At 40.3% G+C, this 21,606-nt stretch overlaps 1 protein-coding gene across 1 annotated transcript in view; it reads left to right on the top strand.

Annotated features, from left to right (window-relative positions):
• slc49a4 (solute carrier family 49 member 4) overlaps window positions 1-21,606 on the top strand; it is a 44,273-nt gene that overhangs the window by 1,042 nt on the left and 21,625 nt on the right. The window contains exons 2-6 of the mRNA XM_040034797.1: window positions 3,227-3,320; window positions 9,869-10,140; window positions 10,845-10,974; window positions 15,822-15,930; window positions 21,047-21,114. Of these exons, the coding sequence (XP_039890731.1) occupies window positions 3,227-3,320; window positions 9,869-10,140; window positions 10,845-10,974; window positions 15,822-15,930; window positions 21,047-21,114 (673 nt within the window). The remainder of the gene's footprint in view (window positions 1-3,226; window positions 3,321-9,868; window positions 10,141-10,844; window positions 10,975-15,821; window positions 15,931-21,046; window positions 21,115-21,606) is intronic.

The raw sequence follows: 21,606 nt of genomic DNA, 5'->3' as shown, positions 1-21,606 counted from the left end.
CTTGTGGTCATGTCTGCATCTGAGTTAAGAAGTGTCAACCATGGTGTGCCCTTGCAAAAAGACTTCTATGACTTGCAAAGGTTGTGATATGCTTAGATCTAATCCAGCTCGACTGTGGGGAAAGTACTTGGTTTCCCTTTGGGAAAACTGGGCACCAGTGGCAGACCTGCCTGTTTTCCTCTCATTTAAAGTGAGCATGGTTTTGTTCTGTGAGCACAGGTCCCACTAAAGCAACCTGGACCCTCATGATACTCATATGGAGTCTGATTTTGAGGGTTTGGTTAGAAACACGCACATGAGTAATCCCATCGGTGGTCATGTTGTAGAGCTTTGGGAATGCTCTTCCAGTTCCTTTTTGCACAAACTTGCACATACACTATTGCTGTTGTGTCAAAGCCTTAAATGGGCCTGTCCAACTGCCACTATGTACCAGCCCTCCCCTGGTATCTCCTCACTCATGAGACAGTGCCAAGAGACAGGTAGCTGGACTACCTGTGTAAATTGAATGGGCTGCATATACCATCTCATGGTGCCAGTTGTGACAGGGACATAAAATGAATATCTAAATATATGGAAGTAACTATAGCTTTTCGGCTGCAGTTGTAGTGATCATTAACCTGCCCTTCATGTCAACAAACTGTCTCTTGAGCACGTAGATGCATACTGTGCATTGAAGTATGCAGCTGTAAACTTGCAGGTCTCATTTACGGTAGATGGCCTCCAGCATTTCTCTAAAATATGTTGCTGGCTTTTTCTTTCATTTACTGGAAATGTGGTCACAGTTGTGCATGCATTCATTTAGAGAGCTGCTCAGTACAGCTAAAGCCTTCTCAAGACAAACATTATGAATGTTTTGTTTTTCACTCATAAGTACTGATGAACAATTGAGGAGCATGAATAATAAATGACAAAAACATAAAAATTGCATATTGGGAAAAGCTGGAAGTGGCAAATATTTGCCTTTTTTGTTTGCGCTTTGGTAGAAACAATTTAGCAAATATTTAGATAATAATTAATTTTTGGATTACCTGCTGCAACTACCGGTAGTTCTAGTTGGCAAACCTTGCAAAGGTGGCTATTTCTATGTAACCTTAATGCAGAACTACAACTGCTTCTCGGCCTCTGTGTCTATGAAGGTGCCATTACAGTAGGAAGTCAATATAGCATCAGCTTATATGATATGAAGTGGGGAAGCTTTCCAGTTTATTGGAATACGTTCAAGCTTCTCTTTTCCTTTCGTTGATACTGCTCAGAATGGGTTTTATGAGGTTGTATATTGTAAACTTGTCCAACTCATGGCAGTGAAGCTCTTGTACGTGAGTTGCATACAGTCTTGCTGTTATTTCGCTTTCATGCTCAAAATTTGCACAGTCCTCATTTTTCTAAAAAGAAAGTGGATCAAGGGTCAATACCGGAATTGATAAATAATCTAACTGATGAGCAGAATTCATAACTGCACTGGTATCAATAAAGTCTGCATTCATGATTGATATTAAAATACAGTAGAGAGTTGTGATAGAAGCCAGTATCTATCAAAGTGCTTGTTGCTATTGAAGTCTCATGCTGCACACGCCATTACGCCTCATTAGTATGTTGTGACCCATATATATATTTTTTTTCTTCATTATGGGTTGGTTAAGTATTCTAACCCAGCCCTACAGGATGTTGTTAATACGTTGATCCTCTTTCCACAGCGGTCATTTAGTTGAACCTGTCAATCAAACATTCAGAAATGGTAGTTCACATGCAGAAAAGAATGGGGAAGTGCACATAATTCTCTAAATGGCTGTCATGTGGATGAAACTGAGAAATGAGACTTGAGTTAATGGTGAAAGAAACAGTTCTCATACTATTGCTGTTACACAAGTGATATTTAAGAAGGAATTTTCTGTTTTAAGATTTTTGTTGTTGCTTGGTTAGTGATGCTGGCCAATCCCTTTCAGTTATTTGTTGAAACTGTATTTATGTAGACTGTAATCATTAATTTAGATCACTTGTAAATAATTGGGCATGTTTAACTAGAGCTTATTGTATAATAATTGCACTACAGTATATTTCTAACTAACCAGGCAGCTCAGTCTTTCTCTTGGCAATACTTTCGTTAAAGCTGTAACAGATTTTTGGGTCAAGTTGTCAACTCAAAAGGCAGATGAGAAATGTAACGTTGTAATGTTGGCTGCAAATTATAATAATGTGTATTTTTAGAATCCCCATTAGGGCAGGGCAATATGGCCAAAAATATTTATCACGATATATATTTGGAAAATTTGCGATAACGATATAAGTGGCGCGAGACAAAATACTTTACAACTCCACAACTTTATTAGTGCAAAAAACCCCATTAATGTATTTTCACTTAAACAAGCAGCTGTTTTTTATGTGCATGCGCTTGCATGCTCTACCAAAAAATGTGCTTTGGTGTGTATCTGAGGGAAGAAAGTCAAACCAGTTCCACACCACTGAAGTTGCAGCATTTTTACAAACCAATTCTGGTTCATCTGTTTCATTTAACGATCCACTTTCACCCTTCTCCATCGCCGCCATGCTTTTTCTGCCATGTGTAAACTAAGGCACTGCGCATGCGCGTTTTACCCATTTTCTATCGCGATATTTCATTTTCTTATCATTGCCTAACATTATACCGGTACTAACGTGAACGGTATGATATGACCCAGCCCTAATCCCCATAATTCTTAAATGCTCCTCATACAAACAAAGGCAGTAAGAAACATGGTTTTAAGTAGCTCTAAGTAGCATTATTATCACTTTGATCTTGAAGGAGAGGTCAGAGGTCAGCAGTGACAGGATGTTTTAATCTTCATGCAGTACTTCCTGACCCCCCTCTACACCCCTTCAGAGTTTTATCAGCATTCATTCATAACTTTTCGTGCTCTCAGACTGACATCAACACTACCAAAAACATAATCTCCTTGGTCAAGGTAATTATGTAAAATATTTGTTCCAGATTTTAAAATGTGTTAATTTGCTGCTTTCCTCTGTTATCATTCGATGCTTATTATCTATTTATTTATTTTATAGTCTCTTATAGCTCCAGGAAACTGGATTTTGTTTTTACTTTTCTCTTTTTATTGTTAGATAACTAATTCAATAAGAACAGAAATAATCCTTTGTAGTAGCAAAAATTGAGAAATCCCTACCATGTTCACTGCTGTCTCTTTACTTTTTCTTACACGTCGGTGTTGATGCAGTGTGTTGTGTATTCCAGGTTTGCGAGCATCCCTCCTCCTCTCTACCCTCTTCATGGTGCTAGGAGCAGCTCTAAGAAGTATCCCACTGACAGGCCAGCCTTTGAGACGATGGTAAGAAGCCCGTGTAAATATTAAGGTAGCAGATGGCGGCACGATGCAAGTGTGATGATGATCATTTGAAAGATTTTGGAAAGGCGGTGCAAAGTGACTCATGAGCTGCACTGCAGTTATACAGGTTCTATAGTCTCCATAACTCAGTTTAGGCAAATTTTTCTGAGTGAGTGCCATAATCATTTTAGGACCAGCTTTGCACAGCGTTTCATTGAAAATGAAATGAGCTACTGGCCAAAGTTAGGACCATGGAAAAGTTACCCTTGTGTGATGTTTGCCAATGCGTGCAATGCGTTTGACAAGATTACACAAATTGGGATTTGGCAGTACGTGAAAAACTAGAAACTTTTTTTCATATAATTGTTTCCATTCAGTTTTTTAAAAAGAAGAAATAAGAATCATTTAATCAGTAACAGTTAATCAAGATGGCATGCACAGATGTCAGAGCTCCATAATTTTCTGTTGTCATGTCAATTTTGTGCTTGCTAAATGTTCCAAGATGGTCACCAGCAAAAGTATTGGACAGAATAATAAAGTAATTACATTTCAAATTGCACTGAAGGGACGGAAGGTCGCATATCGCAACACTCCAAACAATAATTATCAACCTCTTGATATCACTAGAGGAAAAATCAGAGAGTTACTAAAGTCAATAAATCATGAATGTCTGCACAAAAGTGGCCTCTTAGGGTCTTGTACTGCATGCATTTGTACTGAAGCTGAGGTCGTGCTTCTTTTTCATTCTTGATATGCAGATTTGTAACTGCGTAGAGACAATGAGACTATTTATGTGGCAGAGGATGTGATTGTGAAGGACAGATCAACACTGTGTGGACGCTTTGCTTCTTTTGGTGTCTTTGCTGGCAGTTTTCTCACTTATCAGACAGCATTTTGACAGGCTGTTGCTGGAAAACAGTTTCCCACTTTCATTCTCATTTTCACTTGAGTTCAGTGTTCTCATTTTTAGAAAGGGTAAGAGTTCAGAGAAGGTCATTTCAATTATACAGTGCCTTAAAAAATCTAATTTCCTTGAATATTTTTGGTGGTAATCTGTGTAATGATTCCTGTTGGGCTTCACAATGAGGCAGTATGTTATAATGAATAAAGAGAATTATATTTCCATGGAATAAGTCACATATCACTTTCACTTTATGCAGTTGGAGCTTTTTAAAATAGGTTTTGGCTTTCAAAGAGCAGATAAATTAATTTGTTTCTCTTTTTTGGTCTCGTGAGGCTGCACTAAGAAAACCTAGCTGCTAATATAGTGATACGGCCTAAAGAAAGAAATAAGGCAGGAAAAGCTCCTGGCAGTGTACAAGGAGAATAACTGATATAATCGCGATCTCCAGGCGATAGTCTGTCCCAAAAAAGTATTTACAGTTTGGAGTGAAATATCAAGCTTTGCAACTTTAATTTATGATTTATAAAATTGAGTTTTTGTATTTTTGTCAGCCTGTTTGTAATAACCCTAAAGCCTTAAATCAGGAGTAGCCTAAGTCCTCTTAAAAGAAAGATGCAATACATTTGGGCCATGTGCAGATGTGGGCAGATGTCTTATCTGGGAAACTGACCTTTGATAGATTACAGTGTGACCTAAAAGCTTAATATTATTAATGTGTTTTCATTGGCAAATTACTCTCGCTGAGACAGGGATGTTCCCATTTTGAACTACCTGTTATGTAAAAGGGACAAATACCAAAGCAAAGGAGTTTCTTGTCAGGAAATCTGTCTTCATGCAGTAAAAGCTGAGCTTCATCAAAGCTACCATATGGCCTTAAAAAAAAAAGTCTCCAATAAAGAGCGACAGTGACCTAAATCTGGCCTGCAAACAGATCTGTGGAATCTTTTTTTTTCTTGTTGTTGTTGTTCGAGAGACTGTAGAGAGCTGAAGTTTTTATTTTAGCACTAAATTTAAAGATATAACTTCAGAATAATGAAGAGCACTCCAGTGTCTTTACACTACTAAAGTGTTGGTGGATTCAAATTATTTAGAAACGGATTCAGAAGAGACTGCATCCTATACCCTGACTTTCAGTTCTTAGAGGGCAGCAATACTGGATTCTGCACTTCCATATTTCCTAACATTTTTATTAGTCTCTGCCTGGTAATGGTCGGTGTCTCTCCTCTTTTTCAGTTTGAAAATGCAGTTGCAAATTCATATACCTCCAGCAGTGACATGTAAACTCAGCTTAAAGTGTAAAATTCAATCGTTAAACTTTAACAACAGCATTCGCATCGTTGAGTGTTGGTCTGTGAAGCTGAAGTGGTTTTTAGCCTAATCACATCTTGTAAGCTGAAGGTAAAAATATCATCTCCACAGAGCATAACTTTGACTTGACATAAATTATTTAAAAAAATAAATCCCAAAGCACGTGCATGCACACATATTTCGACCACGCTAATGTTGCAAAAGGCTTTTACTGTAAAGAGGAAATGGAATAAAATACCAAGCTCTTCCTCTTCTTTTTGGACGCGCTCGAGGGCAGTATTGTTAGAAGTTTTCAACTTGCCTCTCGCTGTTGCTCGAGTGTCACTTCAGTCCAAAAGCCAGTCACACGAGCAAGCTTTCAATTTCACCTCTGCTGAATCCAGCCATGACATATCAAGTTTTTATGTCCGCTCAGGTCGAGCTAAGAGTTTTTAAGGGTCAACGCTACCCGCTGTGCACCCGTACCACGATGAGACTTATGCTGCTCTGCTGCGACCTTCAGCTCTTTAGATACATTCAAAGTGGAAAACAAGATAGGATGGCGAAAGCAAAGAGGACATGAATCACACGGCAAATGTTAGTGTGTCACAGTTCAGTTTAATTTGCATATTAAATGTTATAGGTCATAGATCTTAAGGCGATGAACGGCATACTGGATTATTATAGAACTGTAGAGACTCAAAGCTTAATGTAGCTGGATCACCAGTAGAGGTCACTCTTTGCTTTGCGGTAGTGATCAAAATGCAAGGGCTTTGTTTACTGACGGGTGTCGCTGATGAATGTGCTGCCTGTCATGCAGAGGATGCTTATCAGATGGATGATGATGTAGATTACCTTAGAGAGGGAATCGCGACATAATGGAGCAGTTAAGTTTTTCAGATTCCTGAAGTTTGGATATGGTGTTCAAGGACATAGCAGGCGGGATCAAACAATAGTTTGAGGAGACGTCTATCCAGGTTTAGAAACCGTGACATTCCTTCAGTAACCCCCTGCAGATCTGTTTGCTCCAGATTCCTTTTCATGTTTAAAAAGGCGATTACCTCTTTGTTTTTATGATAACCTCTTGAGGAAGTAAGGCGTCTCTTTGTTTTGAGGTTTTAAGATCCATTTTTGAAAATCAAAGGGAGCTGTGAATGTTTGAACACTGAAAAGTGGAACTTTCTCTCTTTTTTTTTCTTTCTTTCTTTTTTAAACGAGATCTTCTGTGAAGCCACATTTAAAAAAGACCTGATTTTGTTTGTTTTGTGAGGTTCAGTCAAGGAGATAAAAGGTGCTGTTGAATTGGCAGTCACTGATTAGACCTTGCTGTGATTAGTTCTGCTCTCAAATCAAAGGTTATTTTTCTTTTTTCAAACCCTTCTCATTTTCCTGGCTTTTCATGCGTCTACTTGTTTCTGTTGCTATTTCAATCTCCGTCTGTGTTATGAATTCGAATACAGACCAGCTGTGTGATTAGCGTCTATCAGTTAGATCTCAGACTCACTCCGACAATGTCTGATTGGCCATCAGAAAAAAAAAAAAAAATTGTGGATCCCATCGCATTACTCCAACAATTGCGATGGTGCCATTTTCAAGGCGGAATTGGTTTGGCCTTTTTGTGATGGCTGAATTTTGGTCTGTCAGCTCAGGCAGAGCAGAAGCAGTCAAATGACTTCGCTGTAGTGCAGGTTTCTTTGTCTCATTCTCAATCAGATTCAGTCTGACAGGGTTCATAAATAGTGATTAATCATCTCTTCTTGAAAAAGCTGCTCTATTCCCTCTCTTTGCTTCGCCAGCCACAGTGCAGTCTCATGTGACTGCTCATCCTCGCGTTAGTCACCATCCGTCCTCATCACCTGTCATATTAAAGGCACTTTTTTTAGTCTCATCTGTTCTCTAATCTAATACAGCGAGGCTGGTTACTGACCAAACTTTGTCAAACTTTTTAAAAGGTGTGAAGTGCTAAAAGCCACCATCGACTGTTCAGGTTATTAGTTGATTCCATAAGTTTTAATTTGGTTTGTATTGTGCATGAAATGCAATTTAAAAACAAAACAGTTGAGCTGCTTCGATTGTTGGTGAGATTCAAAATGAGATCACTGTAGGTCACAGTTACTGTTGTAAATTATGCTGCGTATCTTTGTCTCTTTAAATGTCGGTTTTGTTTTGTTTTTTTTGGAGAAAGTGGATTAGAGTGCCGGGTTTGGAATAATCGTCATCTAATGAAAATGTCTAGTACAGCAGGTGGACAGGACCACTCTGTCTGCACCCTTTTGAGTCCTGAATAAGACCGTAATCAGTACGTGCGCCCAAAAACCTGATTGGCACTGGGACTGTTGTGCTAGTTGGCTCCGGGTAGCTCTCGATTTCAATTCAACAGACACAATGACAGACAGACAGCTTGACTCAAAGGCTCGGTGTGGTAGGTAAAAAAATGTCATATGTATCAAGAACATATTATAAATCATGTCATTGTTACCATAAAATACAAATTAAATGTTAGCTTTTGCTCACATCGTGCTGCCTAATTCATAGACCTGCTTGCTTCGTGCTACCTGCATTGCCATCTTTGCACACTGACCCATCCAAATGGAGGACGGCCACAATAAGATGCCAACTATTGCAGCTATAGATTTGTTTTTGCCAGTACACACAAGTCTTAATCATACAGAGATTATACCAGTGGTTTACACATTTACACAAGCAGAGGATCCCTGCTTAGATCCCGGGGAGATCGAAAATCAAAAAATCTGCCAAATCAAAGATGCAGAGCTACCAAAGTAGTCTCTGTTGCTGAAAATCATTTTCTGTTTCAAGAGGTTTTTATGCAGTTGGGTAGATAAAAAAGCACATTTGGTGCTTGAGAGCATGAAGACCACTTATTTTTGGTTCTGGCTGCTCTGTCAACACTTCGTTTGCTGAATCTGGTGTTTATGTTTAGTTAAGAAGTAATGACGGGGAGACTCTTTGATAGAAATCATGTAGTTAAGTCAATGAAAACATAATGACAAGTGATGTAATGATAACCTACATGCTTAAGTGAAAATGACAGTGTGACGCCAATAATGAGGATAAATTTTTACTGCTTGTTGCTCACACTTCCCCTCTCACGTAATTAGATGAAGAAAATGACAGCTGTAAATACAGCAGTGTCCTGGCACTGGGTTCATCTGCATCCTGTCGAGTTAACTCACTCTGTACAGAAATGACACACGTTGGATGCGGAGGAGTCAAAGACATGTCTGCACCAACGCAAATGACCAGATCAGAGAAGCTCGATGATGTCAGAATCGTGTAAACGGGGACTCGGATAACCAGGTTATTCAGTGTCGGTGTTGAAAACATACCCAGTTAGCGATAAAGACTGAGAAACAAGGAAAGAAGAGGTGGGATGAATAAAAAGTATGAGGCACAGAGTATTTTAGGAGGTGTTGGTGTGTAGGAGGGGATGTTAGCAGGTCTGAGATGTGGGAAGAAGATAGAGGGTGAACAAGTTATTCTCCAATCAGCCTGTCACTGACCACAGCACTTTGTATTCTGCTGTGACACATTTATCTGTGAACCCCAGAGGCAGTGGACTCCAAAGTTAGAACGAGTTAGAGGGCAGAGACATGTCAGCACACTGGAGACTGAACAAACTAGTTTATGCCTGCTTTAGACATAAAGCAGGCATAAACTATATTGTTTCGACAGGGCTCAGTATTAGAATTAAAGGTTTTGTCAAACAAAATGCCATTCAAGGATTTTTTTATATTAAGTATTAGTGTAAAATCTAATAATTTTGATACTGATAATATTTTTTCAGTCAATATTATAGAAGATTTTTAAATGGCATAAGCTCAGAATTAACCCAACATCTTCACGTGTCCCCCTCTCTCGTTCTCTTCTCTCCCTGCTGAGCCAGGGAGTCTTTACTGAGCGTACAGACAATCAATCAGCCGTGAGCCGTCTCCAGCGGCTGGCTGTCTCGGTCAGACAGTTCTGGAGGGGGCCGTGGGGTGGTGGGGGTTCTGGTGGAATCCGGGGACATCTCAGAATACATCCGTCTCACACAATTCAGTCTGAAGGTGCAGAAGTTAGAAAGAAACTTCAGGGGCAGGTGGTTACTTGACTCCTCTGGGATAATTATGCCTTTATTTTTATTCCCTCGCCTGTCATTCTTCCTTTAGATGCTCAAAAGAAATGCCTCATTACTTTATGTCCTTATTTAGTTTATTTTGAACTTAATAGGGATACTGAGGGTGATGCCGTTTTGTGTTTGTTTCAATGGGATATCAGAGAAGTGTTTTCCTGGCACATCTTGATATGAGGCATGTATTTGTGTTCTAAATAAGAACATTTTTTTTTTTTTCTTTTACAGGTTGATACACGGAGGTCAGTTGCTTAATGGTTTAGCCGGCCCCACCATGATGAGCGCCGGCCCCTATCTGTCCACCACATGGTTTGCCCCTGATCAGAGAGCCACAGCAACAGCCGTGGCCTCACTCTTCTCCTACCTTGGAGGCGCCGCTTCATTCATAGTGGGACCTCTGATAGTTCCAGCTCCCAATGACACTCAGGCACTAACCACGATCTCGGCAGCAGTTTCCGACATCTTCATCCGGGACAGGATCCAGCTAGTAATGTATGCAGGTACTAAGAAAAAGCAAGAGCCTCTGAGGGCAAGTTGGATCGATATCGCATCATTTCGACATCATGTCAGCCCCGTCAAGGGACAGAAATACAATCAGGCGAAAGGATCCAAGAATATTGCACAAACACCAAAAACACCAATTATAATCTTCATAACTGCGTCTCTGAATAATGGCTTTTTAGGGCTGATATGCTTAACTGATTCAGAAAATTAAAAGCATGCTGAAAAGAGAAACAGGCATGCTGTAATAGATTGAGGCAGCGGCTTTTGTTTAACCTAAGGTAGTATTGTTATTAATTTCTTAAGGGCAAAGCGGATACATTTTTGTGAATCAAAAGTTTTGCAGGTTTTCAGAAGTAAAAAGGAGTCACATAAGAAGTAAGCTGATATTGTATCACTTATCATATGATGGAATGAAAGCGACCCACTAATGTGGCTACAATGGAGCTTTTTAGTAAATGCATTGCTATTTTAAGAGACGAGTTGTGATATCAGCTGATGCTATGTCAGATTGCATCGTTTTGTTAGATGCATTTATTCTACAGTCTTGTCTAGTGGGCTGTTATGTTCATCACGGGGATGGCTTTAGAGGACTTCTAGATGTCACGGTGACCTTTTTTTAAAATGTCAAACTGGACTGACTGTCTCATCTTTGAAAATAACATGTATGTCTCTTTTCATCTACGTCGCTGTGCTCCGGCAGAGTTGGCTGCTATTGCTGTGCTTTTTGGAGCAGTCCTGCTCTATTTCCCTGCACGCCCACCAATGCCTCCCAGCGTGGCCGCTGCAAGCCAGAGACTCAGTTACAGGAGCAGCATCTGCAGACTTCTTAGGTAAAATCCAATGCACACATAGATGATGTCTTCTGGTAGTCCAATATCATGTGAAAGATGATGTTGAGACCATTCTTTCAAAACCTTATTCAAGAGACCTAATTTAATATGTCCTTGATTTTAAATAGATTACAAAAGATGTGTATTTGGACTTGGCCTCATGCGGTGCTATTTTGTATGAAAGCGGTCTCTAAGAGAGCAGTTGTTAGCCTGTTTTAAGCATTTATTCTGCTCTGTGGATACATTCAGTCTATTTTGGTGATGCAAAGTATGCTTCTTGTCTCAGAAAGTGACAGAATCTTATGTTACAGTTGGCACTCACCATCTGCCTGGCCTGTTATCAAAGAAACTCCAGCCTTCGCTCTAGATTTGTCACTAAGCTCTGGCCACTGTTGAAAAAAGACATCACCCTGCATCTACACTGTGAGGGTCAGTTACTTACAATAACTCTCAAGAGACACAGCTGATGCATGTAGCTGGAGAAGAAGAGAGATGTTCTGTTATGTTGAGGATCTGACTCTCTGTGGGCTTTTTCTTCCCACACCCTGGGAAAGGGTACAGGCGAGGTCTACACGGCAATCTAGAAACAATGATTAAATAACACTTTATTATAAACCTTGCAGCACCATATCCCTATATGTCTTCAAACTTTCCACCATGGGGATAGTAATCCTCTGGGCCACGAGGAAACAGCATTGCCCCAGAATCAGTGCCCTGGCTTGTAAAGAAATGAGGCCTGTGGCAGTGGCCATAGTTCGGATTAAGGCTGGGGAAGGGTGAAGAGAAGGGAAAAAAGCTGGATGATGCAGCCAGGAAGTTGGCCCAGCTTGGTTGGCTACTCTCGGTCCCCTGAAGTAAGAAATGGCTTCACTACAGGGCCAGACTTTCCACAGGCCTCTGACCAGCACAGACAGGTTTAACTCATTAACGAGTTCAGAAACTTATGCGATCAGGCTGATATCTATCTAATACATGTTTTTTGACACCTTTTATTCATGCGCACATGCTCCTACGTGCAGAGGTTTCTGGCCAACTTAACTAGGCCATCCAGCTGTGAGGGTTTCTGTTCCACTTGTGATAGGCAGGCTTCCAGTGACCTGTTTGGGCAACATGTTGTATCTCAGTCCAGCAACATCAAGCCGTACAGTTGTCCTGCAGGGACTGGGCATGTAGCAGGAAAAGTGACTTGAGTCTTTGTGGCCTTGTGCACTCATAGAGCAGTTAGACAAAACGATTGCCTTAGTTTGAGAACTTTAAAGCTTTACTTAGTGAAATTTTAACTTCTTATATGACTCTAATTGTAATTTATTAACCACACTGCAGCTTTCCATGAAACGTATCCAGATGTTTTAGGTTTCACTGTTTACTATTGTGTTCAGTAGTGTTTCTCACCCTGATTACAGGCGGATCAAAGAATTTGGCTGTTTGAACTTATTTTACCTCACTGTGTAACATCATTTTTGCATCACTTTTAGGTATCTTCAAGCCGGGGTTTGCTGTGAGTAGCTGATAATCCACCATGTGGAATAATTGGTAGTTAGACTGATGGAGACAGGGAATTGGTCCTGTATGGACAGGATCTGTTTGGTATTGGGCCCGATACCAAGATGGCAGATTTGAATAGTGCACCTCACGCTGCATAATATAGCAGCATTTTGTAGCCTTCACAGTGATGGCAGGTACCCGCTAACTTGCCATTAAGCTTGATGCTTATCTATTGATGTATCTGTTCATCCATTTATCTGTCAGGGTCCGAGCACTGGTTAACGATCTTCAGCTTGATGAGTGCTCCCAGCTGTTCACATCTGCTGCCACAGCAGCAGTCTAATTAGAAACCTGGATGTCTCCACTCATGGTGCAAAGTTATCATTGTATTCTCATCACCCGGTGTGGTGATACTAAACAGGCCGAAGCTTGACTATTAATGACCCCTTCCTCCCACCCCCAGTCATACTCACTTTGAAAGTTGTCATTTTGATGCATTGCGCTCCAGCCAGTTCTGCCAAGGACACTTAGCTGATGACACCGGCAGCTTTGAGACTTCTTTGGAAATATTTCATCCCCAGCTGGAAGTGGAGAGGAGAAAAAACTTACCAATAGATGGTGTCTGCCTGCTTGCATTTGGTTGTCTAAGTAAGCTCATCTTTAGAGGGGGAAAAAATGCATGGATATGGATTTCCTGTTGTTGTGGCAAGGTTAATGAAAAGGGTGCTGATAGGAAAAGCAGGGGGAGTACTTTGTCACAGGGCTTTTATGACTGTCCCTACGTACTCTGTCCAAGGCCAAACCGCTTCATACTGCTTAAGATGAGACAAGCCGTCTGCAGCTGAGAGACTGGCGGCGTTTGTTTTTTCGTGTATAATCAAAGCATTCTTCCAATAAAGCGATTCATTGTGTGAGGTTCACCGGTGTCAGGAAAGGGAAGGGCTGTGGATTTGTTTACAGCAACACTACTTTGGCCGTACAGGTAGTTTGTCCTGGGAAGTTCTCTCTCTGTAGTTTGTGTGTATTCGTGAACTTTGTCTGCATTTGAAGCATATGGGCGATGCCGGCCTCAAAGTGTTATCCAGATGTCCCTGCTTGATACCGTTCAGGATGCTGGCTGCATTATAATAAAGCAGGGGCAGAATAAATGTAAGAGTTACCGGTGTCCATAAACCAACAGCAGGAGAAGAAAACAATCTGTGAATCTGCTTCCAGCCCTGCCTCATTTGTCAGACGCTGAGTGATTCTAATCACATTGTTTGGGTTGAGGATGTGGCTCTGATTTTTAAATCACCATGTCACCTCACTGGGCGAAGGTGATTAGTGTGGGTGTTTGTGCTCCAAGTGATTGTATTTGACTTTCATGTGATTGGAGAGGTGTTATATATTCTAAATGGATCAACTTTGAGTGTATGTTGGGCACACATACATAAATGCACATACACGCGACTTTATTAATTTTCTCCCTTTTGCAAACAGTTCACTGTGAGCTAAACTGCTTGTGTCAGCCTCATGTCTGCTGTAGCATTTAGATTCCTGCTGCTGCAGTTAGATTCCAGTGAACTGATGAACGGTTATTATCTACAAATGGATTTACCTCAAATCAAAGATGCATTTGTAGCTTTTCATTTTGAGCAATTGTTACAGTTTTTTTTTTTTTTTTTTTTAAACAATTAAACATTGTTTTGCAGCTAATGAAACAATAAATGCACACACTAGTGGCTCACGTGCACTTAACTATAACCTCAAACCCCGTCACATTTGTGATTAATTGCAAACGAGTGGCTGTCTTTTAGGAGTTTACAATTAAAAGCAATCCATTTTTCTTTTTCTTTTAAACCACATTGTTATGCAGTGACAGACATAACAGTATCAAAGATTTGACTTTCATTAGAGAGTGGAGTAATAACAATAGATGGTTTAACAGCAACTATGTAAAAATGTGTTTACACTGTTTTCTCATGAGAGTACCTGAAATGTAAGATGGCAAACGCAGGAAGGCTCTTATAGGTTTGCTATTGAAACAGGTTCATGTGATAGAAAGTGTTCCAGCTATAACAGCAGTCACTGGTTGCAGTCATTATTTTTATTGCCTTATGGACAAAATTTATAATTGAGTCATTGAACGAGTACATGTCACACACTGTTAAGCTTCACAGTGCAGTGCCAAGAATTCAGAGTATTCTGAGTGATCATTCAAATTCCTAATTCTGAGTTTTTGGTCCTTATTTTAGATCCTTTAGCTTAATGTTGGCAGCTTCCCACCAGTGTTCATGCTGCTTCTTATCTCTCTGTCTCTGTGCTCTGAACAGGGATGGATTTTCTGTTGTGACAGGCACAGGGAGATGAGCCAAAGTGGTGTGCCTGTGTGTGCTGTGTATTATCCATGTTGTGAGGACAAAATCTGTTTGCGTAATCACATTGTAGGGGTGGGGGGGGGGCGCTCACAACTGTTTAGTGGAATAGGAGCAAGTTGCAGTAATGTTGGTCAGTAAATCTGTGAGTGAAGATTGAGTAAGGTTGGCAAGTAGCAGGAGTAGTTTGTGCTAGTTGTCACTGTCTGGCACAATTTCAATGAACCGCTGGGCGTTTACAGTTGGGGCTAGCATTAAGTTTAGTCTGGGACAAGTGTTGGAGGCAAGTAGATAATGTTAGACACAGGATTTACAGAATGCATTAATGTCAGTGAGTACCCTGACAAAGATGGAAGCACTTGAGTGCGTGTCAGGTGGGATGACAGCTGATGGCAGACCTCCAGACATCAATGAACAGGACAGGAAAGACACACCACGTTATGCTGCTTTCATTGTTTCATCTCGGGCCACTGCTGCTGGGATGTAGGCTGTAATTGGAGGCGGCATTATGCATTCATGCAATTAGTAACATTTAGTGCTTGGATTATAATTATGAACCCCTCAGTGATTCTGCAGAGGATATCCTTTCAATTAAATCAAGTGACCAAGCTCTCACATTTATATGCAGAAGTCTTTAGAGGTACACGAATAAATATCAGATAATCATCTGTTTTTGCTAAAGTAAGAGCGGAGGTAGGAGTAATACACCAATACGCAATTAATATACTATTTATTTATTTTAGGACTGAAATAAACCCAGATGCTTTCAAGATATGAAAGATCTGGATAACTGCATGTTAAATTGTAGCATTCAGTGAGATACTATCTCTCATTAATTAGTACATACTGTAAACACTTTTGGTCTCAAATCTTTTTCTTTTTCCCAAGATTACATTGATAGATTCTACAAATGTGCTGAAATTTCTGTCTGGAGGCTGGATGATGTATAGTATAACATAGTTTTTGGGGTTTTTTTCTTGTGATTGACATGTTTAATGTCTCTTTCAGCAATCTGCGGTTCCTGATGATAGCACTGGCCTATGCAGTCCCCACAGGAGTGATTGCTGGCTGGTCGGGCGTCCTCGACATGGTTCTTACACCAGCCAAAGTCAGCCAGGTATGGCACAAATGCGCACACACAGGATAACATACTGCCTTTGCACCAGCTTCAGTAAAGTGAAGTACCTCAAAGCATTCAGTAAGAGGCTGTTTCTTCAGATTTCATTTTTTTTTCCAGTGCCCTTTTGAAAGAACAGGTCAGTACTGGTGTTTTGACTGCCTTTTGAGGAAAGTGTGGAGACGAGGTCAGCATTTTTCCTGCATAACAGACTAGTTTTCATCTGGGTTACCCTTTAGGTGGGTGAACTGCAAAAAAATATGTATGAATATTTGTATTTCTCTTATTTGACTAGGTAAGTAGTCAGTTTTCATCCACCTGTGTCTATAATTTGAAAAGCTTTTCACGCATGTGGCCCACTGAGTGGAACAATGGGGCGAACAGCTGGGGTCCTTTCTCTTGTTCTCATTGTTGCATCTTGAAATATATCTCAGAAGTTCTTCCTGCCAGTAAACTGTAAAGTCTGTTATTATCAAGATGATGCACTGAAATGACATTACACACATAGAACACATGATATTCAAGACTGAGAAGTATATTTTGATGTGGAAGGAATTCTGACGTTTGAATTCTAAAGAACCAGTTTGCAAGGGTGTATTAATCCACTCTTATGCAGGAATAAATACACACTGTCACTCCCCATGTGAAACCTAAAAATAACCAAATATGATCACATATTTTGATTTGGTGCGGTCTTTTTCTGTTTTGCACTTATTGAGCCTACACATAGCTGCGTCTTTTGTGAAGGGCACAATCGATTGCAAATCGCTATCCGCATGCCTGCCAGCCATCTTCCATTTGAGACAGAAAAACAGAGTAATTTTGAGTGGTGCAGCTTGGAGGAAGGAAAAAAGCTCTGGATGGTTTGCATCTTCCAGGTCTCAACACAGCAGCATGTCAAAAGGCAAAGGAAGCATCTTTTCAAGGTTATCGCCAGACAGGTGCTGCTGGAGAGGAGATCACACGCAGCAGAGCGGGGGATGAAACACTTCTTGTCACACCCTCTACATTATACCTCTGTCAAGAGGAAGCAGGGCGCATACCAAATTGTTCTTAGATTTCATTTGTTCTAAAAAGATTTTTTTTTTTTTTTTTTCTCTCAAATTCTTTTTATCCATGACATTTGAAAACACAAAAAGTATGTTTCAGTGAGATGAGCTATCCCTTGGGTATAAAAGTTGAGCTTAAAAATAAATGAAACGATGTGCGTGGTGCAGTACGAATGCAACTGAAGCTTTGTTCTTTGGGTGTGGAGACATTGAAGTCAAGTTGAACTAAGGAAAAGCAAATACTGCATTTTATTTTGTTTTAGCTTAAGATGCACCCACAGATCCCAATCGCAGCTCTAGCTTATCTTGTTTTTCTGTGTGTTTTAAACTTTGTTGACTGTCACATCCAGAGACGGTGCAGACAGACGCTGTGCTGGGAGTAAAATAGGCATTATATAAATGCAAGCTCTCATCTAATTAGATCTTTTTCTTCTTTCCCCAAGCACCAATGCATTTGCACTGGAATTTTTGTTTCAGTGCAAACTTTTCCCTTTGCATTTGCCTTCAGCTCTTACTGACATTTTAAAATGAACAAAGCATTAATAGCAAAAGAGAAATTTCCTGTTAATTTCTTCTTGCTTTGCAATGATTTGCTCATGTTGGTGCAGGTTTACTCACGAACACATGTTTACACCTTTGCTTTACTGTGGAATCATTTTCTGAATCCACGTCTGGTTGAAATTGGATGTAATGGCTTATCAAACAAATGTTAATATTAGACAAAGATGACCAGATGAGATACAAAATGCATCATTCAGTTGATGATTTAATTTGAGTGAAAAAAGGTTATCACAAACCGATGTGGAAGTAATTGCCACCTAAACCTAGTAACTGGTTGTGCCAGCCTTGGCTGCAGAACAGCATTCAGTCATTTGCATTGCTGTGGAGGAAATTTTGCTCAGTCTTCTTTGCAGAATTCTTTTTATTCATCCACGCTGGAGGGGTTTCCAGCATAATATTTGTTTTTTCTTTTTTTAGCTGTTTCTCTAGATCATGGCTTGATGTGTTGCTTTTTAAATTTTTATCGTTTGGCCTACTTCACTTTGTCAGTTTGACAGATTCTATTTGATGGATGTCTTGATTCAGCAGGTCTGATATTAATCATGCCTGGGTGTGGCTGGTGAAATTTATTCAGTTAAGTCAGATGATTTATCATAGGTTTGGATAGCGCCGCCCCCCTCATTAATACATGAAATCCTCGTTCAAAACTACATTAAAAAAATTATTTTTGTCTAAAATAAAATGCATTTGATCTTTAATGTGTGAAAATGAAATCAGGAAGGGGGCAAATCCTTTTTTCACTGCACCGTTTTTCAAATTCTATTTTCACTTCTTTTTCTTTTCTAGTGCACACATTTGGTAACTCAGTTCTGCTGCTGATTCATGCAGTCATTTATCCTTGGTGTGTTTCAAGACTTAACCTCATCTCTCCTCCTCCTCCCTCTCTCTGTCAGCATTTTTCTTACACATGCTTCTTCGGGGTTCTTTTCTGGAATAAAGATGCTTCTGTCATCTGTTTCCACAGCTAGCCACCCAGCCTGAGTGAGAGGTGACCATGAGTGCCGTGAGGCAGTAAGAGCAATCAGTTGTCACTGGATTAGACAAATGTTGATGTCTCCTTTTTTTTTTCTCTTTTCTTTTTTTTCCCCCTCTCCCCCAGAGTCGATTGGAAATGCAAACATGTTCTTGTCCCACAGCAGAGTGTCTGAAAAACTAATAAAGAAATAAAACATGAAGGCGAACGAAACATGCTCTGCAAGTGACAAAGACTGTTACAGCACCTAGCCAGCTCTCTGGTCTCAGTCGTCATGCTGTTTTTTTTTATGACTTCATGAAATACGACCTAGAAGTGATGTTTAACGACTTACAAGGATTGATTGAGTAAATGACTGGAAGAGGGGCAGAGGCACACGGGGATCTGTTGGCAGGGAAATGACACAGCATGTGGTGATTTGACTGGAGCCCGACAAGGAAACTCACGTTTTCATGTTTGTTTGGTTTACATGCGAGTCTTAAAAATATGCGTGAAATTACTGAAGCTCTTAGAACATAGTGTGCACATACAATCACCCCAGGAGAGAAGAAAATGACAAACTCCACCGAGGCCTTGTATCTTCCAGCGAGCCAATACAAGTCAGCAAGTCATGCCTCAATATATTTCCATACTGACACGGTGTGTGCTGTGTGGCCACCCAGAAAAGAGATTGAGACAACAAAATTTGTGTTGTTTTTTTATTTTTTGTAAAAAACTCATGTCGGTGGTTGAATTGCCATTCTTTTCAATTTTGTACCTGCAAATGGGCGCTCTCTTCAAATGCAATCACGCCGCAGTTTCTGTGCCTCTCCACTGTGATTGTTTGTGGTAGGAAGTGGGAGTTGGGGTGAAACTAGGACAAGAGCCATCGAAACGCAAAAGGATGAGAAAAGTAAAAATGGTCACCTATTCTATTATAACAAGGGTGTGTATTTCTGGAATTTGGATACTAGATGCACAGGGGAAGCGCCAAACGTCCGATGCTAAGGATGCCATTTGAGCTCTAGAGGGGAAATGTGCTAAACCTGCAGATACAAGTATCATCACAATCCGTAGGTCTCGGGAAATGGGTGCTTTAGTGCTTCAGCTCATCAGTTTTTAATGGAGACCCATTTAGAATGCATAGAATTTGAATGCAGATTGTGTCCTGCTTCTTTTAGTAAGATTAGTTTTTCTTCTTTTTTTTTTTAATACCAATACACAACCACTGTGGGAGTTTTGAAGCACTTTTTAACATGTTCTGCCTTCACATAAAACACTTCTCAGCATTAAACACTGCTTTGTGGATTTTTAGGATTATACGAAGAGATTCAGCATTAGCACAACATGCCACTTCTTCTCAGAGGATCAGGTTTATGTCATGCGATTAAGAGAGAAAACAGAAACAAACACATTAACATGATATGGCTTTCTCCATCCTAACTGCAGTCGTCGCCAGCTTATTGACACAGTCACAAAATAGCAGACATGATTAAGCTTCAGGCTTGGCCTTTTAAAGGATCCAAGCACTGAGAATGCTGCAGTTAATTAACTCTCCACCCACACATGAAACATAGTAATTTGTATCTTTTGAATTGAAATGGCTTGGCATGCAGTTTGTGTTTAGCTCCCTGAACTGGCGCACAAACTGATGTGACATACACCATAGAAAATCCTAGCATCAGTGCTGCACGGCCTACATGGAAGATAAACAGCAATTATAGGTGCTACAGGGTTGTGGGTGTTTTGATTTATAATATATATTTTTAGATCTTTGTTATTTACTTGGGGAGTACAGTTCACCTCTCTGTGCTGCTTCAGGCTATGCAAACATGAGATGAGTGCCTTTCCACTGAGCTTCACTGCTTCACAGAAGGCTGGCCCACACAAAACTCTGATCAAATATAATGGCATTTTGGCATGCATCACTTGTAAGCTAGAATCGCTCTACATTTAATAAATTTGATAGTCCACTTTTCTTCATCGTGAACTTTCTTGACAGATTGGTGCAGAGTGTGATTAAGCAGAAAGCATCAGATCCTGCTTTAGATTCAGCTTCCTCGCTGAATGATCTACCATCTGAATTTGACTTAATGAAATTTATTGTCTTTAGAAGACTAATGAGAACCAAACGCATTTATTGGCACTTTGACTTTTCCTGTGAGTGTGTGAGAGAGCGAAAGGGAGGCGTGCTGTATTTTACCTGTTATTGATTCTGTGGCAGTCCCTTGGTCAAAGTGTGTGTGTGTGTGTGTGTGTGTGTGTTGACTTTCATCCTGGAAAATAAAAAAAGGACAGAAAGCTTTGCACACACACGCATGCAACATTGCCAACCCTGGCAATTTACCGGACACGGTGATTGGCAGGCCTTCACAGTCTTCAGGCACTTAGAGCCTGCTCTCTGTCTAGCTCTGTCCTCAGTCATGGACTGCATGTTGAACAGGGTATATGCTTTTCTGTTTCTGTTCTTTTCTCTTGGCTTCTCTCCCAAACCACCACCTCATTTTCCTTTGTTTTCTTTCTTTCTCTTTCTTTTTTTTTTTTTTAAACACAGGTGGATGCAGGCTGGATTGGTTTCTGGTCGACCGTTGGTGGATGTGTGTTCGGAGTGGCAATGGCCCGGTGAGTTATACCATCCTTTTTGTGTGTGTCTGTGCCACTCTGGCTACTGAATGTGGATTAAAAGTGAAGCTGTACTTTAACACTGCATTGACATTATGAGTGAAAATATTACAAGTCTGCTACACTGTCAAATAGACCTGCCATGAAGTGTTGGTGTAAATGTGCTGTGCATGTGTGTATGCATGCAAGGATGAAAGAATGATGGTGGATGCTTCACTCCATCACTTAAGTGCTGAAAAACAGTTGAGAGCAGTGCAACTTTGACTTTTTTTTTTTTTTTTTTTAATTGTCAAGCCCATCATGAGAGCGACAGTTGGTAGCTTCATATTACTGGCTTTCATTGGAAATGACTCGTAACCATTGACTGATCACTGCGTAAGACTTCACACGTTCAGACTGTAATGACCTGTCCATGTTTAGACCAATTCAATTTTATTTATATAGCGCCAAATCACAACAAAAGGCGCTTCATAGATACAGAGAAAAACCCAA

Source organism: Simochromis diagramma, unplaced genomic scaffold (assembly GCF_900408965.1).
Source record: "Simochromis diagramma unplaced genomic scaffold, fSimDia1.1 OVJJ01000091.1, whole genome shotgun sequence".
NCBI classification, from domain to species: domain Eukaryota; kingdom Metazoa; phylum Chordata; class Actinopteri; order Cichliformes; family Cichlidae; genus Simochromis; species Simochromis diagramma.
This window is presented reverse-complemented; position numbering and strand designations above follow the sequence as displayed.